This window comes from Rhipicephalus microplus, chromosome 4 (assembly GCF_043290135.1).
Source record: "Rhipicephalus microplus isolate Deutch F79 chromosome 4, USDA_Rmic, whole genome shotgun sequence".
NCBI lineage: Eukaryota > Metazoa > Arthropoda > Arachnida > Ixodida > Ixodidae > Rhipicephalus > Rhipicephalus microplus.
This window is the reverse complement of record NC_134703.1, coordinates 153,373,229-153,400,548: the sequence shown is the minus strand read 5'-3', so window position 1 is coordinate 153,400,548 and position 27,320 is coordinate 153,373,229. Positions and strand designations below refer to the sequence as shown.

At 43.0% G+C, this 27,320-nt stretch overlaps 1 protein-coding gene across 2 annotated transcripts; it reads left to right on the top strand.

The window, feature by feature from the left end:
• Positions 1-189: 189 nt before the first annotated feature.
• On the top strand, positions 190-26,566 carry LOC119172419 (protein adenylyltransferase SelO, mitochondrial). Of its 2 annotated transcripts, none has more exons than XM_037423519.2 (13): positions 190-896; positions 4,422-4,560; positions 7,024-7,169; positions 8,441-8,564; positions 8,671-8,786; positions 8,881-8,984; positions 9,624-9,828; positions 10,715-10,915; positions 11,488-11,608; positions 12,695-12,852; positions 21,224-21,351; positions 23,630-23,730; positions 26,114-26,566. In XM_037423519.2, the coding sequence occupies exons 1-12, from the start codon at positions 421-423 to the stop codon at positions 23,722-23,724; spliced, it is 2,013 nt and encodes a 670-aa protein (XP_037279416.2). In that variant the 5' UTR covers positions 190-420; the 3' UTR covers positions 23,725-23,730; positions 26,114-26,566. The 2 variants fall into 2 exon arrangements, with proteins under 2 accessions (XP_037279416.2, XP_037279417.2); XM_037423520.2 differs by lacking the exon at positions 26,114-26,566 and adding an exon at positions 24,642-24,843.
• Positions 26,567-27,320: the final 754 nt, after the last annotated feature.

Genomic DNA, 27,320 nt, shown 5'->3' with positions numbered 1-27,320 from the left:
TTTAAACAAAGTGCAATTACTACTGTAACAAATAAATTTTTATTAAATTTTTTGACGTTTTTCAAGATATTTGTGATAAAACGTTTAGCTTGTTTAGCATCACATTTTAGTTGTTTGTAGGACGATTCAGAATCGCAGTTTCGCAGCCCATGCAAATGAAAGGAGGAGAGAAAGCGAATGGAGTAAACCCGGTGGCAGCAGACGCGGCCGAGTAAATAACAGCTGACGATCAGCTGATCACTGCTTTGATCTTTGTATAAAAAAGTTCACAAGAGTAGCACGAAGACACTGCAACATCAAGCGTGGTCTTCGCACTTCTAGTAGACCGCCTCAATTGTGTGCGACGCTGCGACAACTGCCGATAAGTGCTCCGTGAGTGGAAAGTGTCCAGTGCGCTGCGGTGGTTGTGTAATGGCTTGAATGTGTGTGGTCATCAGCGTAACATCTCGTTGCGATGAAGTGCGTGCTGTGTCGACGCAGTGGTTTATGATCTCAACGGTGTTTAGCTTCGGTGCCTGTAGGTCATTGATACGTTCATCGTCACAGGTGGGATTCGCCTTACTTTCAACCATGTCGACGTTGGAGACGTTGAGGTTCGATAACTTGGCCCTGCGGACGCTGCCGGTAGACAAGGAAACGCGAAACTACGTGCGCACGGTGAGCGGTGCCGTGTTTTCGCGGGTATCGCCCGCGCCGCTCGAATCGCCAGAGATGGTCGTCTTTTCGGATGATGCAATGATGCTGCTAGACCTTCCGGCGTCCGAGTTGCAAAGGAAAGACGCGGCGGAGTACTTCTCTGGCAACAAGCTCCTGCCAGGCTCGGAAACGGCGGCGCATTGCTACTGCGGACACCAGTTCGGCTACTTCGCTGGCCAGCTCGGCGATGGTGCGGCAATGTGCGTTGGCGTTTTTCTCGACTTCTGATTTCCTTCTTTTTTTTTTGTATGTGCCTAGACGTCATTCATAGAGGCCCGCACCTAGCAGTTCAATTAACAATGCTCTTTTACTGACTAGCCTTACTGCTGGTCAAATCAGCTGTGAATATACCAAATTTTATTAGTTCAAGTAACTGTCAAAATCAGTGTTAAATACATGTTGTGTTTTTTTTTAATGTGCAGTAGGATACAAGAAGGTTAAGCAGAGTCCATGTAATTTAGCACTATGTAATCTAGTAAGGACTCGACGCTGTTTCCAACGGGCCATAAAACGTGCAATAGAGTGAAAAGTCATGCAGTTGTGACATGACAGCAAAAACAAAAGAAGAAAATGTACTACTGCTCAAAAATATGACAAGCCTGCTGCTTTCTGTAAATAAAATTTAAATCAACTGTTACGAAGTTCAAGTGTCTGCAATAAATCGAAAAATGACCCCCTTAATTGCCCTAGTGGTTCAGTGGCTCTATGATGTCCTGCCACCGAGCTTGTAGAATCGACAGTCTGATTCCGTTAACATGCAGCCAAAGCTCCGTTACGATGCAGCCAGAGTTGCCTCATAACAAGGGAATATTTGCATGTTTAGGAGGGTTGCCCCCTAGATGGCACCAGTGTCAGAACAGCAGCACGCCCATCTTCGTAGTTTTTGCGTAGGTACTCAACCTCATTTCATCCATACATGCTGCAGAATCACGCTCACAGCCTCTTGTCGGCGCTCGTCATTTCGACAGAACCGATGAGGCGCGTTACCAGAGAACATCTGCACCACCATGTACCACGAGATGGCGGTAGGCGCCGCTAGTGCCCTAAGTGGATGGTATCACTTGCAACCCTCCTATATGAAGCTTTAGACAGATGTTAAAGTAACGTAAGCTTTTACTACCTCCAGACATTGAGACATACCTCCGAATCTGCTGATTTGAATGAGAAAAGTAAAATGATTCAGAGAAAGTCAATTTTTCTACAATTATACAGATGTTCGAGGCATGTGCACACCATCGACCCTTTCCCTGTTGTGCTGTTCCACTGATTAAGCTTATACAGCTCGTTATGGAGGGTTAAAAGCTCTCTGGGTTTGGCTGCAAAAATGATGGAGCTAAGTGCACGCACCGTAAATGCCCCAGTTGACAGAGCAACAGTGCCTTCGACTGCTGAAATTAGCATAACACACAAGCACAGCGTAAGCAGAGCAGCGTTTCTTCTAAGCTGTTGCACGTGTGCGCAGTAACTGTCAAATTAAGATCTTCTTATATTTCTCTCGGCATTGACTAATACTAATAGTTTCCTTTTGGTTTCACCATGCAGAATCATTGCGTAAAAACATGCACTATTGTATACCTTATGGCTTTGTATAGAGGCACCTTTCACAGTGAACAGCTTGTGTACTGTAATACTGGACCATCATAAGCACTTGTATGAATTAAGTGCATTCAGCTTGACTTGTGAAGTGGAACTTATCAGCAAGAATGGTTTGCCATGCTTCAAAGTTACGCCCAAGAAGATTCTGTCATAGAAAATTGTCTTTACAGTGCTCAATCAGGTGTTTAAATGCTTACCGTTATTACGATGAAATATTTTATCCTTTTCTTTAATTTTAAGTTTATTGTTTATTCACTGCTCTGTTAAAAAATGGGTATTTGGAACTTGTGCATGTCCCTGTAAAAGTTAGCAAAAATTTCAAAGAAATCAATTTTCCACTTAAAGGGCCCCTAAACCAACAAGGGGTTGAAATTTAGCTGTGGTGTTGCAGTTGTGCGTGCATCTACAGCGAACATCAACGAAGGTAACATAACACGTGTTTCCTCGTTTTGCTTATTCCTTCGCTAGGCTGCATTTGTCAGCATGTCTGTCCACCTCAGTGGTTGCCCTTCCTCAGTTTCCGAAGTAGAAATGCGAAAGGCACGTGCATCTTCTTGCGGAAAGCAGGCTATTGCTTGCTCACTGGCAGCGTGAGTTGCTCGCGACGTCACCTAATCGTACAGGCGACATCGTGACAGAGAGCAACATGCGAGCGCCTTTTGGTGGTTTAGGAGTCCTTTAAAAGAGTAGTTACATGAATTTCTGAATCTTTTTCTGGTTGTCGCTCTAAAAGAAAACACAGGTGTCGAGAATCCTGAAAAAAAGTGCCGTAGTGCATGGGAATGCATTATAATATAATTTTAGTTCCGCTTATTTAAAATAGCAATCTCAGTTTTGGTATAAAGGGGGTGGCTTTACTGTGACGTGTCGACACGATTCTGATGTCACAGGAAGACAGCAACGAGCGACATACCAGCAACAGCTGTCAGCTCGCTGTCAGTCACACGTGGTTCATGCAGATGACAACAAGTGAATTGTCGTCTAGAGCAGGATTTGTAGTGGTCCTTGAAACCCTTGAAAATCCTTGAATTTTGAAATGGCATTTCAAGGCCTTGAAAACCCTTAAATATGTTTGAGGTCCTTAAAAGTTCTTGAATTTTTTCAAAGTTCATTCAGCCGTAATCTAGTAGACTTTTTTGCATGCCTGGCAACTATTTGCTTTCTATAGTCAACAAACCGACTAATCCCATCCGTTTTTCTAGCCATATTGCAGTGTTGTATATTCTAGGCACTATAGTTGTAGTACAGTGTACTCCTCTAGTACACTGCAGTTGTGGTGGAGCTTGCGTGGTTACAGCAGCAACAACGGAGCTAAGCTGGGCTTTTTTGTGGAGACTGTGCAATTATGCACTGATATTCGCAGCCGCGTCGCTTATGGTAGAACTATGCTAGGCAAGTGCAAATTACAGCTGTCTTGGTTATGCATTGCTGCTTATAGGGAGTGTATGGCACCTGATACGTCAAACTCGCATCAGGCAGAGTTTTATCACGTGGGAAGAGCTTGGATGTGTCAACAATGGGGAAGTCTGCCCTTAAAAGTCTCATGAAGAGTACGAAACACATTGAGAACACAAAAGCGACTACAGTCGATAACTTGAGTGTTCATGTTGCCAACCGTACAAAAGAAAGTACAAATCTTGATGCTGTAAGAAGAGAATGCTGTCATTTTCTGCAGTTTGAAGTGTTATTTTAGGTTCTCGAAAATCCTTGAAAGCCCTTGAATTTTGTTCCACTCAGGTGCTATGAACCCTGCAGAGATTCTGACAGTGGTTTCTGTGATTTAGGCTGCATGCGGGACACAAATTTCGCAAACCCAATGAACTGTGTTACCTTGTGATAATATCTGTTACAGGGGGGCTGGCTTGCTAATGATGACTGATGAAATCTTTAAAATCAAGGTAAAATATTTTATACATGTCTGGCTCTGGTGTGCGGGGAGTGTCGACAGTGTACACTATGGAAACAAAAAATATCGCTTTTCGGGTGCCCCAATATCTTGCCTGAAGTGCTTGCAGTGTATTCACCTTCTGTGTGTCCAAGTTTCAGCGTACTATATTCTAAGAATAATACAAAAGCGTACTGATCAAGTGTGCTGTGACAGACGAGCTTGCTTTAATTCTGTCATGAAGGTACCTAGGTGAGGTCATCAACCACAAGGGTGAACGCTGGGAAATTCAGCTGAAAGGGGCCGGGCTGACACCGTACTCAAGGTCTGCTGATGGCAGAAAAGTACTGCGCTCATCACTTCGAGAGTTCTTATGTAGCGAGGTAAGCTCATCAGACTAATGAATATTTTCAGCACTTTTTACACAAACCAGTTCTTCAACCAAGTTTTCAGATGAATTGTTTTCTGGATCCTCCAGTGTGACTTAACGTTTAGGCATTCAATTGTTGAGCAGGAGCTTGCAGGCTTGATTCCAGTTCTTGTTTCCAAATTATTATGTTAGATTGTCAAAACAACTGCATGCTAACAGGTTCAGCTGTATGTTTAAAATTCGTGTTCAGAACTAATTGGTAGACCCTACTGCAGCATCTCTCATTGTTCGTATGTTGGTTTGAGGAACAAACACCATCATTTGATTTCCAGACAAGGCATTTGTTCATGGTAATATAGAGGCTTGAAGTGATAAAAAATCATTCAATGGTTTATAGTATTGCTAAAGCCAACGTTGTGACAGAAAGACTTCTCTTGTCAAAAATTTTGCCCTGACAAACACAAATCTTGTCTAAACATTGTATTCTGTGATATTCTCTGTTTAATGATTTGTAAGAATTTGGTTTCATTTTTTACACTCGGGTGACAACTTTTCTTGACGTCACTGTGGAAACTGCAGCACTAAAGCACATGACTGCTATTACGCTAAAAAATTGTGCTTAACATAACTAATATTTTCCCAATTTTCTTTGCATAAATAAATGCCACCTTATTTATTATGAGACTCAAGCTGTTGCCTGAACTCGCAGGTACAATACAGTTATTGTACAATTTGCAAGAATGTCTTGCTCCTCTTTCCAGATTTTGTACAGTGCCATCTTTTTTCAGTACAGCCATTTTCGAAAGTAAACATAGCCTCCGTGATGAAGGGGGTCAGTGTACGGCTGGAAATGCACTGTTTAGTTCTCCGAGAAAAATATGCTTCTGATATGACACTAAAGTGTACACTGAACCCTTGACATGTTTCTCCCGCTTAAGTTTCCGCATACATAAGTTTCTAAATGTGCCACTGATGGGAGTGAGTGAAACCGAAATCATTTGCAAGCTTCTGGACCACTTGCAAACATGAATGTGCAGAAGCCCTGTCTTCGCTCAAATGTCAAAATGAGCTGTCGCTGAGTGTACATTCATGGTTTCTCCTTAGATAGTGCTTCTAAAGTAGTCTTCTCCACAGGGGTGATGAAGGCACAGAATGCTTCAAGTCTTCAGTGGTAAATTCACATGTATGTTTTTCACCGAGCAGCACTGATGCCTGGCTCAGCTTGATATCATACCTGTACTTTGAGTAGGTGCCTAGTAAGGAATACAGAAACTAAATTCGTTCCTGTATTTTTGAAAGCTTTCTGAAACATTCCGTCTTAGTAGAGTGCCACTGTCAACATGGTGGGTGTCATTGGACGACGAAACTTGTAGTGCACAAAATAAACGGACAAAGCGAGAGATGACGAGACAATTCGTTTACTTTCAGCTGAATGTTTATTAACTAGAAGTAAAACATATACGTTCTTCAGTGCGCATAGGTAGCCATATCTGGGCCAACGAAGTGAAGCATGTGAAGCGATATATATGGGGCAGACGCACGTTGATTATAGAGAGTGTGATGCTACACATTTACACATGTGGAACTATGCCAATGCATTTTGTTTAAGAATACAAACTCTTTTTTCGTTAGGTCAATGCAACTCTAATAGCATTAGAATTCATACCAGCAACTGAGCATTTGCAATACTGGACCCGTTCGTGTATTTATTGTACTTATTGTATTTATATGTCGTGATGGTGGCACAGTGTTTGTTTTGTCAACTGTCCGTGACTTCATGTTAAAATAATAATAAAACAATTATTTAACTGCCATGAGGACATTTTTTTTTTTTTTTGCATTTCGAAATAAAATATCAGTCTTGTGAACATTTGGAGCGAGTTGAATTGTACCCAATATACCCTTTTCATTTGGCCAACCCACTTTTTTTTTCTTTTGCTAGTCTGTAAGATATGAAAAGTTCCAAAAATGTGAAGCTTTGTGTGTATAGTCTTATGATACTCTTTAATAAAACAACACATTGAAGTGAAGTTCACCTGTTAGAATGGTTAAGGTGGATAGAAATTATAGTTATATATTTTCCTGAAAAATGGTAGCAATCCATTTAAAAAACTTGGATTAAGAATTGGATAGGCTTCAGCGCAATTTAGACGAAGACCATAGGAGACACACAGAACACAGACGAGCGCTGAAGCCTATCCAATTATGTACCAAAAAGTCAAAGTACTTTTGAATGAAGAAACAATTTTTTTCATCCAGACTTTAATTTTGTCAATTAAATTGTCAAATGCAGATGCTCTTAAAGATTTTTTCAGAATTTCGCTGTCAGGTTTTGCTGTGGAGCTGTGTAGTTGTATACACGGTTGTGTGTAGCTGTGTATGGTTATACGCATTGATAAAGTTGATTAAGTCCTGTCAGTGATAAGCTAGAGGTCATAAGTGACATTTTTTTTTTTTTTCAAATCTGGCTTCCTAGGCTATGCACTATCTTGGCATACCCACCACAAGGGCTGGAACGTGCGTCACGTCCTCGACTACTGTGTCACGCGACATGTTTTACGACGGGCATCCGAAAAACGAGAAATGCTCAGTCATACTACGAATCGCCCCGACATTCCTAAGGTTTGTGTTTCTTATCTATGCAGTTTCAGTGCATTTGGCCATCTATTTGGCATGATTCTAAAAAATAGCCAACTGACCCAGGCTGTGATTTTTCTGAGATTTGGGCCTTCTTTAAAGTCTGCTTCGCGTATGTACTGAGTTCACTACAAAATATTGTCCTGTAATGTAGCAGTGAATAAGCTTCATACTTTTAAGCAACATTCATGCATTCTGGCAGTGGGAAACAGGGCACATATGTAAGTCAGTATGCACACTGACAAGCTTCAAATAAGAGTTCTGAGACTTCAGAGTTTACTGTTAGAATAGTGTTTTTTATATAGTTTTTTTAATGCAAGAATACTCTTATAATAAGATTCGATAAGTAATCTGTTAGGGTAAACCTTGTTGCTCTGATGTCAAAGAAATGAGCACTAAGAAACGGGGACATAAACAAGTGCTCTCCGGAGTGTCTTTTCTTTGTGCCTTTCGCTTTTGTCCCCGTTTCTTAGCGCTTGTTTGTTTTGCATCAAGTATGAACCAACTTGCCCAAACACGTCTTGTTAAGCCTTACTTCTTCTGCCTTGATCCTGTAAAGTTGACACTTGGAGGCTTGCATATGTTTTCTGAATGTCTCTGCCATCTCATAGATTTTGTGGTAGGGTAGGCAGAGAAATAGATCAGTCTTGCTGAATTTCCGGAATGATGAAAATGCCACCGATTGTTGTGTGGTGAATATTTTTGCTGATTTTTCTGCACTAGGGAAGTTCAGATGGGAAGCTTGCAATGAAATGTACTCAAATAACATGAAAATGTGGGTTGTATACCAGAAGCAAGTGTGTAAAATTACAAATATCTGTAAATTTTTAGTTCTGTGATTACAAAGGATAATTTTCCCCCCTATAATATCAGGTGGAAATTCACTTAAATTGAAAGTTTTGAAACTAAGACCATCATTTGTGGCCTACATTTAGTTATGCATAATAACTTGTGCATCTGAACTACAGAGATGCAGACGGCATATTCAGAGTTTCTTTTTAGTAGTCCTTGAGCTCTGTAAATCCTAACCTTTGGGAGCTTTTCCTATCCTACATCATGTCCATCATCCACTCTATACATGTCTGATACTGGGCTGTTATACTTAGTGGAAAATCTCTACCATGTCAAAGTTTTGTGAGGCCAATATAATGCCTCCCATTTCCCATCATACCACTGAGCATGTTGCATAAGCCAGCTTGTCCCAATGGCATTCAAGCCCTAAAGACAGACAGATCGTTTCATTTGCTTTTTATCAGATTTGGGTCCTTTGAAATATTCAAGACTTTGGACAGCTCCACGGGAAGAGTTGGGCCTAGTGTTGGCCGCAAGGATATCCTGCTTCAGCTCCTCAATTATGCCATCGAGACATTCTTTCCGGAGGCAAGTGGAATAGCATCTATACTAGACAATGCTGTTGCAAAATTTAAATCTATCCATGGCATGTGCTGCCTGTGTCAGTGATCTCATCTCTTCTTTCTTCTAACAGGTTCATCACAGTTGTGGTGATGACAGGGAGCAACTGTATGTAGAATTTTTCAAAGATGTTGTCAAGAAGACGGCACACCTCGTTGCAAAGTGGCAGTGTGTAGGGTTCTGCCATGGGTAGGTTTCGCTCCTGAGCACCCTTTTAGTACTGTGTAGCTTCACGCTCTTTCGAAGATCGCACCATGACAAAAAATTACACTTCTCTTTTCAGGGTGCTAAACACTGACAACATGAGTATACTTGGACTTACTATTGACTATGGCCCTTTCGGGTTTATGGAACGGTTCGACCCCGACCACATTTGCAACACCTCAGGTGCTGCTATTCACTTCATCTCAACTTGTCTAATGTGTATCGTTACTTGAAGCTGCATTTGTGCTTTTATTTAACGAACCTTAGCCAAGTGAAGCTTCTTAATGAAATCAACAGATCTTTGCATTTTCCCAGACTGAGTTTGTGTATGAAACAATGTGGTACTAGTTTCTATTTTTGCAATGTTGACGTCCTTCAAGAGACATCTAGTTTGTAATCAGCTACTGGATTCAATGATTATTGAAGCCCGTAGTCTTCAGAGTGTGGGTACTTGTTTGGCCCATTTGTGCAAGCACATGTAATGGAGTTTTACTGAATGACCGGTGACGCTATCACTCGTGACACTAGGCAACAGTAACGAATTATTAGACTCATCACTGCAGCAGTGGCTGTATGACTGCTACCATTTTGACGCATTCATGATGAGTTGTTTTTTCTTGAACCCACTGCATCAGTGCACAGGCGACCTTTCTTATGCAACACATACACGGTGTATTGAGATGTGGCATCATAGTCTAAAGCAACAACTTGAGTTACAAAGGATATCTGGCCGCACCAAGGCCACACCCAAACTCGAAATGAAACGTATTTCAAATTTTCTACTTGTATTCGAATTCATGCTGATTGTGCATGTTCTTATAGACGACGGAGGACGGTACACATACATCAAACAGCCTGAAATATGCTTGTGGAACTTGAGGAAGTTTGCGGAAGCCATACAGTCTGCTGTTCCACTCTCAAAGACTTTGCCGTGCCTGGATTTGTACGCTTCAGAGTATGAAATGTGCTTTCTAGGGGGAATGAGGAGGAAACTTGGCATACTCAAGAAGGAACTCGTCGAGGACAAGTGAGTTACAAGCATGCACAAGTTTCAAGCGTGTACACTTGTGTCTTGATGCTGTGGCATTTTGCTATGTGCTTTTCCACCGGGCCTGTGCATAGCCAAACAACTTGAGAAATGTTTTCTTGGTGATGGTGGTGTTGCATTGATGCTGTCAAGTACCACTGGGTAGTTCATGGGCCCTGATGACACCTTAATTATATATGAACACCAGTGCCATCTTTTTAATGAAAGTTCCTTAAGCCCACCTAAACGTTCCTTACCAGCCTGAAGGATACTCTAGCATTTTACAGACAATCTACTTTTCTCTTGCGTCTCACTTTGCCTGGTATTAAATTTGACTACGTTGACACAACTAAAATGACATTTAGATACTGAGAAATATTAGTGCAAGAAAGACGTTGTAGCGGAAGAACAGGTGTAAAGGAAGAACAGGCGGTACTGAAAAATTTGGACGGACAAAAACCATAGTAAAAATGGATCCCTAAGGGAACATCGTGTTGACTCATTGAAATGTTACAAAACAAGGAGGCTTTCGGTAAAAATTGATTATATTTGCAAAACTTAGTGAGTCAATTTTTCTGAAAGCTTTTTTCTGGTCACAAGCTCTTATTCATGGACCAATTTGCTGGCTTTTTGTCCCTTTTACACCACACCCTTCCAGTAAAGGTACATGAACACTAAAGAAAAGTTTTTCAATGAAAGCTACAAAAGGATTGTTACACTTCATGCTTTTGCGTAGGCCTATCAAGTGGTATGCACTTTTGCAGTAATGGGGTAGGGAAAAAACACTTGAAGCAAAAAAAAAGGGGGGTTTGAAGAAAGCCTATTTACGTAGTCTCGCAAATCGTCAACTCCCTGTGCGTGGCGATTGATGCACAATAATTTACAGGGACCTCGTCACATCTTTCTACGACACCCTGGAAAGGACGGGTGCCGATTTCACGAGGTCATTCAGATGCCTGAGCACGCTCGCAGTTCCTGGACACCCCGACCATGAGCCTAGCAAGGAGAGTCTTCTGTCCCAACTCCTGTCGTGCTCCAGCAGTCACGCTGAATTCAGTGACCACTTGAAGGCTCAAGCTGGCTCTCGGTGAGTAGTTTACGACCCTCAACATGCCAAGATTGGCTGTTGGACTCGTCTACCACAATAATTCACCACTTGCGGTGGCACTATTCCATTAAACTTTTTTTTCTCAGTCTGGCTTATTTGTAACATCCTAAAGCTGAAGAAACTGCATTGCATGCTGAATTTCTTGCTTGCTTTAGAACCAGCATTCTTCATTGCCATGTTTTTTCAAACGTGGCTCTAGATCACACCTGCAGTTTGGTAGTTAATAATGGTTTCTCCTAAATCGCAGAATTTAATCGTCCATATTTTTTCCGAAGCAACTGCGTGGGTACTATCAATACTTCACACGCCAGTGTGATATGTATTTTTTTGCTTTTATGTTGCCCAAAATAATGTATTGTTTTTATACATTTTCTCTAAATATGATTTTTCTTCTTGGCAGAAATCGTATTTTTTTTTCTACGAACTTTATATGTATTGTACTTATGCTTGTACTGGTACAGGTTTTCACTCACCCACATGTGCTCATCTGGCCCCCATAAGACCTTCAGATGCCATACAGCTGACACTTTGATTGTGTTTGCCTCTTACAGAGATTTCCAGCTGTTTCTTATACTCTCCAGAAACAATCCAGAATTGCTCGAGCAACTGGGCAAAGGTGCCCTTGCAAAAGAACGAATTATGGCTCAGATAGAAAAGACTAAAGAACTCAAGGTGAGAACTTCAAGGCACATCAAAGCACATGTAAAAAGCTATGAAAAAAAAAGTGATGGGCATACTTATTTAATCAAATTCACTATAATCAAAACATAACACACATAAACCTAAATAAAATCTATATAGATAAATTAGCAAGTCATCAGATACAAAGCAGTAAAGGCAAAATTCATAATTTTTTCCCAGCATGAACATGTCTCTATGATGAGTATTAAATGTAATCAAGATAATTTATATTTGAAGCGATGAGAAATCATTGAAGAGCAGAGGCATTCAGGATTCAGTATGTCAACAGGGACGCTTGTTTAGTCAGGACATCAGGTTCTGGCTTAGACAGATCTTTTTACAGGTGTTGGCTTTGACAGCATTTCATATTCAATGAATTGAAGTCGCTTCATGCCTGCATATTTCCCTAAACTTCTGTGTTATTGTTAAGAATACGTTATGCTTGTAATTGAGTTATAAGGAGTGCTCTATGTGCTGTCACCCGGATAGTTCTTTATAGATACACTAGACAAAACTCTGGCGCTAGTGTCTGTGGGAACTGCTATGCATGGCACTTCAGCGAGCATGGGAATGATGGGTAGTACACGAATTTGTCTAATTTTCATACCTTTGGCTTTGTTTGGTTTTGCGTGGCTTAGAGATGCTTTGTCAAGATACAACAGTCAGCAAATGTTCAGCAGTTGCACTTAATCACCTTGACCTTTTTAAACTCACCAATTCAAATCAAGTCAAGAAGCTCTCAATAGTCCATCCTTTTGTTCGAAACAAAACCAAAACACAATAATAAACAAAACCGCAAGTGCGTTTATAACCTGCCAGCATAAAGACTAGGTAAATTTGTGTACCACCCATCATTTTCATGGTCACTGAACGATCGCAGTGCCACAGTCCCCTTTAGTTGGTTTTAGAAAACTCTATGCCGTCACTCATTTAAGCACTGAAATCGCACTTTGGAAACTGCATAGGTATCTGCTCTAGCTCACATTAGTTCACGGATTCTCTCCCAGTATCTCCACATGTGTGTGCTTGCACAGTGTGTAGCCATATGCTGCGAGCCATCGTTTTCTGTTTCTACAGGAAATGAGTGCAGAAGACTTTGAGGCCCGGAAGAAAAAGATGTGGGCAGATTGGATTGAAGCATACTGTAAGAGGCTGATGGCAGATGTGGAAGGAGTGAAAGACCTGCAAGACTTGCAGCAAGATAGAGTTGACGTCATGAACAGCAGTAATCCAAGGTATAGTTTCAAAAATCAAAGCAGAAATTTCGATGCTTTCATCACTAAATCAATGGTGACTTGAAAGCTGTTTTGAGGAACGTCCTCCAGTGCTTCCTTCGTGTCTGCTTTTCTTCGTCCCGTTTAAATGACTCCTGCATTTCCTCAACATTCTTTTACACATTTCAGATCAACATGTGCATTGTGTGTGGCATACAGTGATGGTAATCTTAAAGCAAAATTATGCTCCTTCCTGGTCTTACCGATATCCTCGTCACGATGGCAACTGGTTGCAGCTCACAAATGCATAGCCTGCTTTGTTTTTTTTTTGTATGTATATATATATGTATGTATTTGTGATTAGAGGCATATGTAAGTGAGCATGTATTGCTGGTAACCAAGCTATGGAGACTGCAACACTTCTTAATTATTCAAGAGGGAACCAGGCATTCTTTCCACAAAGCACAAGGACTCTCTCTTTCCTTCGGGTGTAATCTCACTCTTGCGCACGCTCTTCCTTTTTTTGTTATATGAAACTGTACTAACTCGCCCCCTTATTTTCTTTGTTAGAGGGGTACTGACACAAAAGTTTGCGGCCGAGACAGCCTGCAGGGTAGATTCCCGTGTACATTCATATATCATCTGCAAAATATCAACGGAGAATATAGCTGGGAAGGTTTTATAATTCAATTTTGAAGTTTGCGTGAGTGCTCGATTCCGTTGTGCCATTGACGCCCTGAAAGGGGACCCTTTGGGGACTCCTTACTTCTCCCACGTCACCACGCTGCAGTCAATAAAACAAGTTATGATGACGTCATAGCCACTATTTTTCTTTTGCCACGTTTATTCTAGCAATCTATACTTCTCTGTGACCGGTCAGGAGTGCGTGGTCATTGCGCATGCTTTGAAGGTTTTTGTTTGGTGAAATTGCAGTCCCGTTTCCTGTTCGTAAGTAATTATTGATGTGGACCATGCTAAAGGCACACACATACTGCTTTTATTGCTCTCAAAAATTAACTACCAGTATTCCCAAATTGCCACATTGGTTAAGAACATCGAAGTGTACTATGTCATTGTACTGTCTTGGCCTTTAAACTGTTCCTTTCGTTGAACTTTTTTTTTGCGTTTAATTTCAAATGCAAATTGATGGGATCCTGTAAGACATGTTTTTGCATTATACATCATCATCGTCATCATCATCATCATCGTCAGCCTGACTACGTCCACTGCAGGACAAAGGCCTCTCCCATGTTGCGCTAGTCAACTTGGTCCTGTGCTTGCTGCTGCCAATTTATACCCGCAAACTTCTTAATCTCATCTGCCCACCTAACCCTCTGTCTCCCCCTAACCCGCTTGCCTTCTCTAGGAATCCAGTTAGTTACCCATAATGACCAGCGGTTATCCTGTCTATGCACTACGTGCCCGGCCCGTGTCCATTTCCTCTTCTTGATTTCAACTATGATATCCTTGACCCCGTTTGTTCCCTAATCCACTCTGCTCTCTTCTTGTCTTTTAAGGTTACACCTACCATTTTTCTTTCCATTGCTCGCTGCGTCGTCCTAAATTTAAGCTGAACCCTCTTTGTAAGTCTCCAGGTTTCTCCTATATAGCTAAGTACCGGCAGGATACAGCTGTTATATACCTTCCTCCTGAGGGATAGTGGTAATCTACCTGTCATGATATGAGAGTGCTTGCCAAATGTGCTCCACCCCATTCTTATTCTTCTAGTTACTTCAATCTCGTGGTTCGGCTCTGCGGTTATTACCTGCCCTAAGTAGACATAGTCTTTTACAACTTCAAGTGCACTATTACCCATCTTGAAGCGCTGCTCTCTTCCGAGGTTGTTGTACATGTTGGCATTATACAGAGCATCCCAATCATTATGCAGTGCGATTTAAAAAAAGAGGAATGGCATTACATGATGCAAAGCTGGTGCTTATTGTTCCCAGTGTACTATAGTAGCCGCTACCAACTTTTGGTGAATGGCAACTAATTAACTAGTAATAATATTATATGTAACAAAAAAGTACTCTCTTAATGCGCTACTTTCAACAACGTACTAATTGTGTGCTCATTTTTTTCTGTTAATAAAAAAAGCCTGAAAAGTACTAAAAATAACACATGACTGGACTACCGCGTGCATCAGAAAGAAGCGCCCTCAAACAAGCTTACTTTGTGATGACCAGTAGCAATGAAGAAAATATAGAAGGAAGAAAATACTATTTGCGCTCTCTGCCACTTCCCGTTCGAAGAAACGCACCGCCTTGATTTTAGACAGTCAGAACAGCAATCTGGCCATATTATCAATGAGAACACTTGATTGTGAGCTATGAATGGTGATAGAAACCACAACCAAGGGGAAGGAGTTGTTGCGACACATGTTGTTTGCACCCAACCTGTACCCTTGCCAATGTGCAAAATGCTGTCTCTGGCAACAGAAAATAGGCAAAGCGGTTCCTTCTAGTAAGATTATTTGAGGGCCCCACTGCCTTTTGCAGATGGGTGCGCAGTCAGTCTTTATTTCTCATAATTTGTGGGCATTCTTTACTAAGAGAAAAAAAAGAGTGTGCAATTAGTATGTTGTTAAAAGTATCATAGACAGGTGTCTTTTCAACATGCACGCATCTTCCTCATTGACATTTAGATAAATAGACAAGTTGTGATGACGTTTATTGAACCGGAGAAGTCGCAACGCTGTCGCAAGCAACCCAGGTTCTCGTGCAATCAGAGAACGGGGTTTTTCGTTCTCTTTGGAAGGCGCATACGCGTTAGTGCGTATGCTCCACTACAACACCCCCGGGGTGAAGAGTAGCCATCCTGGCGACTCTGGGAGTAGGCACAATGAGGGGGTCGTAGTAGGGCTTGAGACGGTCGACGTGTACGGTCTCGCGTCCTCGACGGCGCAAATCTGGCGATTGTGTTAGGGGCTCGATGATGTAATTCACCGGCGAGGTTGCGTCAATGACACGGTATGGACTATGGTACCGGGCCACAAGTTTAGAAGACAGGCCAGGAACGTGCGGGGTACCCAAAGCCACACGAGGGAGCCAGTACGAAACGTAGGCGCTATGTGATGAGCGTCATCATGTCGGGTTTTTTGTAGACCTTGAGCCTCACTTGTCGTAGACCGAGCCAACTGACGGCAGTCTTCAGCGTATCTGGCGACTTCCGAAAGCAGGGAGCACTCCGATGCATCAGGGCGGTACGGGAGTATGGTGTCGAGTGGGTGGGATGGTTCGCGGCCGTACAACAGAAAGAACGGAAACCGGTAGTCGCTTGCGTCGCGGTGTTGTAAGCGAAGGTAACAAAAGGTAAGACAGCGTCCCAGTTAGTGTGGTTGTAGGAGGTGTACATCCTCAGCATGTCGCCAAGTGTGCGGTTGAACCGTTCAGTGAGACCATTCTTCTTTGGATGGTATGCGGTAGATTTCCGGTGGATGATGTTGCATTCAGCGAGAATAGCTTGGATGACCTCCGACAGGAACACTGGACCCCTATCACTGAGTAATTCTCGTGGAACCCCATGGCGTAGAATGAAGCTGCGCAGAATGAAGAGTGCAACTTCGTGGGCGGTCGCTGCCGGTAGAGCTGCAGTCTCAGCGTAGCGTGTCAGATGATCGACGCCGACAAGAATCCACCGGTTTCCAGAGCGACTATATGGGAGGGGGCCATAGAGATCGATACCCACGCAGTCGAATGGGTGAGCCGGGCATGGGAGCGGCTGTAACATGCCAGTAAGGTGCCGCGGAGATGTCTTGTTCTATTGGCAAGTGGTGCAAGACTGAACGTATTTCTGCACAAAGCGATACATTTCTCGCCAGTAATATTGTTGGCGCAGCCTTTCGTAGATTTTCAGTCCACCTGCGTGAGCACTTTGGGGGTCTGCATGGAAATTCATGCAGATGTTGGAGCGCATATGAGTTGGGACAGCAAGGAGCCACTTCCGACCATCAGGCATGTAGTTGCGGCGGTACAGAATGCTGTCTCGCACGGAAAAGTGGGCTGCTTGTCGGCGTAGCGCTCTCATGGAAGGGACAGCAGACGGATCGGTAAGGTAGTCGAGTAACAATGCAAGGTATGGATCTTTACGCTGCTCCGAAAGCATGTCAGTGGTGTTTATTGGTGACAAGGTGGTAAAAAGTGGTGACAGAGAAGCCACATCCGGCGTCAATGGCGATCACGAAAGTGCATCGGCATCCGCATGCTTGCGACCGGAACAATATACTACACGGATGTCGTATTCTTGCAATCGAAGTGCCCAACGTCCCAGGCGTCCGGACGGGTCTTGCAATGTGGACAGCCAACATAGAGCGTGGTGGTCTGTGACCACGTCGAAAGGGCGGCCGTAAAGGTACGGGCGAAACTTCGTCAAGGCCCAGATTATGGCCAAACACTCCTTCCCTGTCACGGAGTAATTCAATTCAGCCTTCTTGAGAGCGCGACTTGCATAGGCGACTACGTATTCGGCTCGGGTGCCTTTTCGTTGTGCCAAAATTGCACCAAGACCGATGCCACTTGCATCAGTGTCAATTTCTGTGGCAGCAGCGGAATCGTAGTGACGAAGAATAGGTGGTGAGGTCAGCAGGCGGTGCATGCAGCTGGCGAAACGCGTCGTCACATGCAGGTGACCATGCAGATATACCTTTGCTGTTGGAAAGCAGACTCGTGAGAGGTGCGATGATGGACGCGAAGTTGCGCACGAAGCGACGAAAGTAGGAGCAGAGACCGACGGAACTTCTTAGGGCTTTCAGTGATGTGGGCAACGGGAAATCAGCGACAGCTCGAAGCTTATCGGGATCCGGAAGAACATCGTCTCTTGTGATGACATGTCCCAAGATGGTTAGTTTTCGTGCTGCGAAGTGGTACTTCTTGGAGTTAAGTTGTAGGCTTGCAGAAGTTAGACACACCAGAATCTCATGGAGGCGAACAAGATGTGTCGGGAAATCAGATGAAAAGACTACGATGTCGTCCAGGTAACACAAGCAAGTTTTCAACTTATGGGCACGCATGATGGTATCGATCATGCACTCAAATGTGGCAGGTGCGTTGCAGAGCCCAAATGGCATCACTTTGAACTCATATAGGCCATCTGGCATTACAAAGGCTGTTTTAGGGCGATCACATTCAGCCATTGGCACCTGCCAATACCCAGAACGCAGATCCAAGGATGTAAAGTACTCGGCGCCTTGTAAACAGTCAAGAGCATCGTCTATTCGTGGTAGCGGGTAGACATCTTTCTTCGTAATCTTGTTGAAGCGGCGATAGTCCACACAAAATCGAACGTCGCCATCTTTTTTCTTTACCAGAACTACAGGTGATGACCAAGCGCTTTGAGAAGGCTGTATGACTCCACGTTTAAGCATGTCATCTACTTGCTCCGTAATGACGCGGCGCTCTTCGGCGGAAACGCGGTAAGGATGCTGTCGCAGAGGCGAATGTGAGCCGGTGTCAATAGTATGAGTGATAGTCGTAGTGCAGCCCAAGGCAGGTTCTTGAAAGTCGAAAGAAGAGCGAAACTTGTTAAGGAGAGCAACAAGTTGGCGGCGATGCGAGAGGGGAAGGTTTGCGTCAATAGCATTGTCGAAGGCTGACAAACTTGATGGCCCAGATGCATGAGTTACTGCGGCAATATGACATGGCATTTCGTCGGGAAGAATAATATCATCGATATGGTTGACAGGTTGCACATATCCCAACGTTTCACCACGAAGTAAGCCAAAGGGGTAGTTGCAGTGGTTGGTAACCAGCATTACGGTTAAACCAGACACAATTGTAAGAACGGCAAATGGGAGAACGATGCCCTTGCGTTCAGTAAAAACCGGACATGGCATAAACACTACCGTGGCGTCAGGTTGCGCCACACATGAAAGGCTTATAGGGACCGAAGCTTCCGGAGGCAAGGTGATGTCGTCGTCAGCGATGAGTTTGCAGAGCCAAGGAGACCGATCGGGTGGTGGAAATTCATATGTTGGCACAAGGGACACTTCGGCACGGGAACAATCGATGATAGGTTCATGACGTGATAAGAAATCCCAACCGAGGATAAGGTCATGAGAGCAAGATGGCAGACCAAAAAACTGTACAATGTACAAAACGTCTTGGATGACGACGCGCGCTGTACACACAGCCGAGGGATGAATGCGTTGCGTGCTAGCCGCGGACAGCACCATGCCACAGAGAGATGTGGTCACTTTCTTCAGTTTCCGACAAAATTTGCAGTTCATCACAGAAACGGCGGCCCCGGTATCAATTAACGCTAATATGGCGACTCCCTCAACATCGACATCAACAATATTTTGCGGCGAAAATGGAGGCATTGGGAATTGCGCACAAGTTGCAGTTCTTGCCTCCGGAACTGCACTGATTAGTTTCCCTCCTCAGGAGGTGATCGACGACGCATAGGCGATGGCGATCGGCGACGAGGGGATGGGAAACTAGCAGTCGATGGGCGGCGATCCGAGTCTGAGTGCCTCTGTTCATATGCAGACGCGGTGGCCTGCTGCGGCGCGTAGGTAGGAGTTACGAAGTAATCGTTTGCAGATGTGGGGCGACGGCGGCAGAAGCGTGCAATGTGGCCAGCGATGCCATAGGCGAAGCAGATAGGACGATTGTCTTGGGTGCGCCACTCATTAGATCGACGGAAAAAGCGAGGTGAGGGCCTGTAAACTGGAGGCGAGGCCGGAGGAGGTGGAGCCGATAAGGCGACTGGATGCGGTGGGGGCCGCGCGATCGCAGCTGCGTAGCTGAGAGGTGAAGGTGGTGCAGGTGGTGCGTAGCCGACAGCTGAGAGATTAGGTGCTACTAAAGTGCATGGGTAAGGGGCCAGCGCTGTAGGGAGGACATCGGAAATTTCAGTGCGTATGGCCTGCTGCAGTGTCGAAAGCAGGCTTGCGGTGGGCGCGTCGCTATGCGGCAGCAGGGAGAGCTGTTGGGCGACTTCCTCCCTGATAAAGTCTTTGATCTAGTTGGACAGACTTTCTTGGCGAACGTTGGCATTTGTGAGTGCGACGGCCGAGATCGAATACGGCGGTGGGACACTCTGTCGAGCGATGGAACGCTGACGGCGCAATTCATCAAAGCTCTGGCAGAGGCTTACGAGGATTGCCACCGTGGTCGTGCTTTTCCCTAGCAACATCTGGAATGCGCCATCCTCGATGCCCTTGAGAATCTGCCGAATTTTCTCTTCTTCGGGCATAGATGGATTCACACGCCTGCAGAGGTCGAGCACGTCCTCTATGTGACTAGTAAACGCCTCGCCAGGCTGCTGGGCTCGGTGGCGCAGGCGCTGGTCAGCGCGGAGCTTGCGCACCTCTGGTCGGCCAAACGCTTCAGTCACGAGTGTCTTAAAGGAGGACAAGTTGGCGATGGCGGTTTCGCGGTTGGTAAACCAAAGCTTAGTTACGTCTGCCAAGTAAAAGATAACGTAGGCGAGCTTAGAGTCGTCCCACTTGTTGCTGTCGCTTACGCGTTCGTACAAGGAGAGCCAGTCTTCCACGTCCTGCTCACCACTGCCGCTGAAGATTGGTGGGTCCCGTTGGTGAGTAGCGCCGGGGCAGGTAGACGAAACAGCCGGTGGTGCTGGCTGGGCTGGGATGGGCTGGTTGGCGACTGCATCAGTCATGTTTCGCGGTGGTCTCTCGGGCAACTTGCGAGAGCGAAGCTCCAGGTCTGCTTGGGAATCTCAGCAGCCTCCACCAAATGTGATGATGTTTATTGAACCGGAGAAGTCGCAACGAAAACTGGCCGTACGACAAGTCTGGCAAAAGCGGCCCAGGTTCTCATGCAATCAGAGCACGGGGTTTTTCGTTCTCTTTAGAAAGTGCATACGCGTTAGTGCGTATGCTCCACTACAAAGTATTTTTTAGCTACAAACATAATTATGACTAATTAATCATTTGTCATTAACAACAAATTCGTAGTTATTACTACATTATAATGGAAACAATATGCACGAAATTTGGTTCAAGTAATGCCATTCCTACATTTTTAAATCATGCTGCATCACGATTGGAATGCCCTGTGTAATGACTAATGATCTCATGCTGCTGTTGCTATGTTGCCAAATGGTGTAAAAGCCTTCGCCAAGCCTTAATGGCTTTTCACTTTCGTCTCACAGCACCACTGTTGGTACCCTTTGCATCTCTTGTGATGTCGAAATAAATTGTGTTGAATAATTAAGTGTACAGGCTGTCAATAAATCTCAGTAGCTTGAGAACTCTTTGCCCAACGATGAACCAAGGCAACTTCACTTACAGTTTAGTAGCCATGTAGCTTGCGTTGGCAAATTTTAATCACGCCTAAATGTTACCGGATGTGAGAGCTAATGTTAACATGGAGGTTCTGAGACGAATGCAAATACAGCATCGTTCTCTCTCACTGTGCGCATCTTGCAGGTTTGTCCTCAGGAACTACATAGCGCAACAAGCTATTGATGCAGCGGAGAAAGGAGACTACAGCGAGGCTCGAAAAGTGTTGAAGATTTTGCAGCACCCATTCTCCGATGATCCTTTGGAGCTGAAAGGTGAGCTTTACATTGCCAAAGGTATGGCGGGCAGGGCTACTTGCATATGAAAAAAATATGGCCTCGTGCCTAATTAGAAAACATGATAGGGTAAAAATTTCCATCCACTTGTTTGTAGTAGAGAAGTGTCAACGAAACCCATATTAGTTTCTCTCTCTCAAACATAAAATAAAAAAAACTTCACACTCAAAGCACAAATATCACCAAATCTGGGATTTTTCTTTGATTATTGTTCAACATTGAACCTTTTCTTTTTTTTGAAAGACCCATTTGGGTGTCTGTAGCTTCCTGCCACGAATGAATGGATGACAGATTTTCCATGCTATAAAAATTTACATCACAAGATTTTGCAGAGCTGCTTTGCCATAACAACAGAGGGACATAGTTTTCATCCTTCAAGTCTTGAAAGTGCATTGTATGAGCCAAAAAGCAGAATGCTAGCAGTGCAATCAAACCCCTATAACGATATTGTCGGGGAAGCAATTTTGTTCGTTCTCATGAGAATGTCGTTGACAGAATAGTGCGAAAATATGCACGTTAGTACTTCTTCTGCACTACAATATGTGTTTAAAAAAGTCGCTTATTTTGCTCTTCCTCATATGCTCTCATGTGGCGGCAAGTAGTGAGGCAATCTGTTGTCGTGATGTCTCTTTTGCGGGTGTAATCACTTGAAACGTCGTGTTCTATTGTAGCTTACCGCAGAGGTGTCAGCAAAAAATTGTTGTGAGCAAAAAAAGAAAGGCCTTGTGGCTATCATCGTCATCCGAGAGAACGTAAACAGCAGTGGTCACACCGACGCTTGTTGATGGAGACATGTGTGACCAACTTGTGTAATAAGTGGTGCTGCAATTTAATAAGAACTTAAGGTCCCGACTTGCTCAAGGGTGAAAAAAAGATGTTGCCAATTACTACCTTAAACTTTTGTTATTGCAGAAGTGCTTTTTAAAATCTTTTCAATGTTGTGAAAGGCAAATGCATTGAATTTTATGGGCGTTTGCCAGGGACACCAAATTTTTTTATTTCTGCGAGAATGCGTTATCTTGGGCAGATACAGTTGAGGGGTTCTACAGTATCTCCCATTTGCTGAAAGCCGAACAGAGTTTGCATTGTTCTACTTCAATGCAATAAAATACAATGAACTTCATAACTAACTCTCTTGTGCGTGACTGACTCTAGGCCATTGTTTACTAACATAACGTCAATTCTCATGGGCATTGGTTTGCCTTATTGCCATATTCACTTTTTTTTTTCTGTTTTCATGTTACCCCACCATTGCAATGTAGATGCTGCTTTTCGCACAGTGCAGCCGAATGAATGGGAACTATTGAGATGACCTTACAGCCTTCCAATACGATTACATACACAACGCAAACATTCAGAGATAGTTCTGGAGCTTAACGCTAGCGATAATGCTGGAATCTTCGATGATACACGTATGAAAGCCGACGTGCTTGACCCTGTTTCAGATTATCTACGGCTGACGCCGTGTTTGCTAATATCAACGTACAGTGTGCATTTCTTGCATAGTTTGAGTTTCTAATTTCCACCCACAAGTTCGGCCAAATAAAGTTTCACCTTGGACACCCCAACTTCCTTCGTCAGCATCATGACCTTGTAATAATGTTTTCCAATGCAGAATCAATGCTTGCTTACATAATTTTTCTTTTCTCTTCAAAGTTCTTTTCTCAAAAATAGTGAGGCAGATCTTGATGTACTAGCCTCTCAATTTAGCCTGAGAAATGCTTGCATGTATAGCATTTTGTATCCCTTCAAAAAAAAAAAAATAGACTGAACATTGTATTCCAGGTATCTCTTTCCTAACTTTACCATGTTACCATTTTCGTACTGCACCATTTTCTTTATATCAGTAGCAAAGAGCCCAACAGTCCACATTCAGTAGTGTATGCCAGTTTAATGTGCTGTGAATCTCTGAAAGGGGCATTGTAACCAAGCTCCCTGTTATCACTGTTTTCGTCGTCGCTTGTGTTCAACATCTTTAGCTCTTAGCATAGCCCTCAGTGGAATTCAATTTGCATTTTTCTATGAAGCTTGCAGAGAGTAAATATTCTTGTCTTGTGTACTGCATTCCATGCTTATTTACTTGGTGAAGAGAGTGAAAAATAATGGATTGGGCAATTACAAAGCACATCACTAATTGAAGCTCTTGATCTTAAGGCTTATTCAGATCTAATGTTATTGCAAATTTGCTTTCACCTGGAAAGAGTCAGACTGTTGAACATAAAAAATGCTAATGAGCTGAATTGCTGTTTGACTCCAGGAAAGCAAGTTTGCCCTGCTGTGTTTGATGAAGGATTCTACGAAGGAAGACATGCATTGAGTGCAGCAGCGTTGAGGGTCTCCTGCTCATCTTAACGAATGGTAATTGTCCAGTTCACTCCAAAAAAGTTTGCCCTCTCTATGGGGCTAACTATAATTACAAATGAATGGAAACATGCTAATAGTGAAATATTATTGTGCAGTTCTAATGGGTAACTTTCGTACCATTGAAAAAAAAAAAAGCTTCCAAGTCTCGTGAATGAAAAAAAAAAAAAGATACGAGTACACCATAGCTTCTATTGCCATGTCCTCGACTTTTATCGGTCACCAATTACCTTTATGAATGTGTTAGTTTCACATTTTTTGCTTTCTTTTTAAGGCTTTTCGATCGCAGAATTTGGTTTCTTGACTGTGTGTGCGTTCAGGCAAAAAAAAATATTTATGCCAGGACTAACATACATATGAAAGGATAACTTTTTTAGCTGTGCCATTCCTATCTTCATATCATGTTAGTTTTGCTTAACTATATATGTCAAAGTCTGTGCGATGTTTTATAATTAGTCTGGAGGCACTAGTAGCTTTTAAAGGATGGAGTTTCCATACCTAAGTGGCTTGGGCTTCTGTAATCACTCTCGGGTCTTTATCTTTGTGCTTTTCCATAACCATAAAAAAATTGTACTTTGGTGCGCTGCCGCACTCCAAACAATGTTCAGACAGGTGTCTATAATTGCTTTTGTTTGTAACGTTTACTTATGCTTGCATAGATGATCGTTAAGGCATCTTCCCGTCTGACTTATATACTTAATATTTGCACGGGTCAGCAGGAGCTCGTAAACTACCTCTTGTACACAATCCACAAGAGGTTCGCGATGGTTCTTAAAACAACTGACAGCAGGCTTCCGGTGCGAGTCTGTTAAGCAGCATAATCTGCCAAGTTTTTTCATTGCTGAAAACACTAATTTGATCTCCACACGACTACGTATCTTTTTTATACTGTGGCCCGTTTTGTGCAGGTAAGGCACTACTGCCACTCTGCTCCCACTTTTTGCCTGTTGAATGGGCACATCCTGAGGACTACTGTCCAAGTGGCACCTCTTTAGCAAACACTCGACAACGTGTCGCTTAACAAGCTCACGCCAGAAGCCAGCATTCGGTTATTCCAAGAACCATCGTGACTCTCTTGTGGATTGTGTACAAGAGGAAGCTTATGAGCTCCCGCTGACATGTGAAAATAAGTGTATAAGTCAGACGGGAGGATGCTTTAAAGATCGATTATGCGAACGTGGGTTAAACGTTAGAAACAAGAATAATTACTGTCACTTGCCTGTTCATTGCTTGGAGTGCGGCTGCACACCAATGTACGGTTCTTGCATGGTTCTGGTGCAGCACAAAGATAAAGACGTGAGAGAGATTATGGAAGCCGAAGCTATTTCTCACAATAGTAACGCGTGTGTGTGTGCACCATCGATTGACCTCTTGTATAGAAAAACAGCCTTTCTGGTTGGCTGGCATGCGGACTGGTGGCACCACTGTGAACTGATAATGATTCTGTTGTTTCCTGGAAATAAAATTGTTGAAGTTAGTGCATTGTGGTGTCGTCTTTCTTACGTCCTTGTTTACTGCTGCTGAATATGTTTTCGAGTTCTGTTTATCAACACCCCCAAGAAATGGCAGTGTGTATCAAGTTCACCCTGCAAGCGTGATTACAAATTGTAAAAACTACAGTGCAGTTTACAGTGCAGTAGTGCAGTTTTTCATCTGCGACACTTCTCATTGAATAACTTTTGCAGACATATAAGGTCACATCAAATGGCAGTGCACTTCTTGCTTCCAGAACGTGTGGCATTCAGTATGTTTCATTTTAGGGCGTGACCAGTGCAGCCATGTTCGCTGTTTGCACAAATGTGTCACTTGGCTCACTCAAAAATGAGCAGGATTCTGATGGGTAATGCCCTTCATGTAAATCATATTTTGTGTTGATGAATGCAAGCCTTGATGTTGTATCAAACTACATTATGAAGGGCTGTGTCACTCTATGTTATGTGCAGCACTACTTTTCGATAAGGAATGCTAACGGCTAAATGTATTTTCTTGCTTTGTAATGTTTCATCCGAAGTTGTAATGGCTGTTCTACCATATTGAACGCAAAAGCTTTGGGTTAACTGTGAATTTTGTTTGACATACCACAACATACTTTTGGCTGCTAGCCCTTTCCATCCTACACAGAGCAACCATTGGAGCGCACACTAGAATGTGCTGTGATGTAATCACTACGCCTGGTGGCTGGTAAGGCTTAAGTAGGGGCATTGTGCAAGATTGCTGCACTGTAGGCATTTTCTACAGATTTTTCTGTTGCTTAGCTGTTAAATGTTTGTGAATGTGTCCCTGCCTTGTGTGACGTAAATCATGCTTTTTATATGTCACCACAGGAATTTTTGAAGAGTATAGAGTCCAACTAATAAATAAATATACTTTTCTCTTTCAGTATTTCCCTTTGAAAAAGCTCCTTACTGGATCAGTTAGGAGAATGAAAAAAGAAAACTGTGATGTCCTCACCCCTATGATCTAAGGATGAGCCATGCAGTGACATCAGTGGCATTTTCTAGTGTTAAGTTGGAAAACATTACCATCACGATGACTCAGTTGCACTGGTAGAACATTTCACATGATTGAAAAAGAAATTTTTAACAATTTTTAACTGTCTTTCTGATGGTGCAGTTTTTTTTTTTTACAGAAGTAATAATGCACATAGATAAGCTCTCAGTTGTTATATTGCCATCTGCTTTTGGCTAACAAACTTGATTTGCTTATATATAGATTTATAGATGTGGAACTTATTTAATTGAAGAAGCATGTTCATATTTGCTGTGCACTATGTGCAATTCGTTGACCGCTGTGATATTGTGTTTGAATAAAGTCACCAGTGTTACTGATTGTACATCGATCGTCAGCTTCCCATTTCTATTATTTATGGGCAATTAGTTTGTGGACACATGCTGAACACCTGCACGATTTGGCCTCCATATGACCTGTGCTGTAATTTTGCATGCCGAGGTGACACATAGAGTAGGTAATGTTATAGAAAATGTGGCTAATGGAAAAGCCAACAAAAACATAGAATGCAAATTAACATTTACTAGCATCAGTTGGAACCCAGAATGTTAAGAAGGCTCTGAAATCCCAACTGAATGTAAGATCATGCTTGCTGGCACAAAGCTCATCTGATTCTAATACTATAAGCATGAAAAATTCGAGATATGAGGTTTTTACAACATTTTCTTAAGGTCACATCAATGAGTATTGCACAGAGTCCACACATTCACAGTGATAGAAGTGACCTTTCACTTTTTGGAGCCTACTTTGGAGCAGGAAAAGTACTGCTTCGGAGCAGCTTTAAGTGTTTTTTCGGAGCAGAAAAAAATGTTTGTTTAGAGCAGCTATTGGTGTTTAGGGAGCAGATATAAAGTCTGTGATACATTATTTGTAATTCAGAGCATTGTCAAAGCATCTCGTAATCATAAATACTTCTTATGAAATATATTTAATACAACGTAACTCATGTAGCAAACAATGACAGGTTGTCAAAAATGTGCCGTAAAATGAGCTACAATTTAAAATACTGCGATTTGTGGTAGAAATCAAGTCAAACCGGAAAAGTTGAGGGCCACATTTTATAAGTCACCACAGTCCCA

Bases quoted from the DNA above. Each gene is read 5' to 3' on its own strand.
- LOC119172419 (XM_037423519.2), top strand. From the start codon at position 421: ATGTGTGTGGTCATCAGCGTAACATCTCGTTGCGATGAAGTGCGTGCT. The intron at 897-4,421 runs GTGCGTTGGCGT...TCTGTCATGAAG, and splicing joins CTCGGCGATGGTGCGGCAAT to GTACCTAGGTGAGGTCATCA. The intron at 4,561-7,023 runs GTAAGCTCATCA...CTGGCTTCCTAG, and splicing joins GAGAGTTCTTATGTAGCGAG to GCTATGCACTATCTTGGCAT.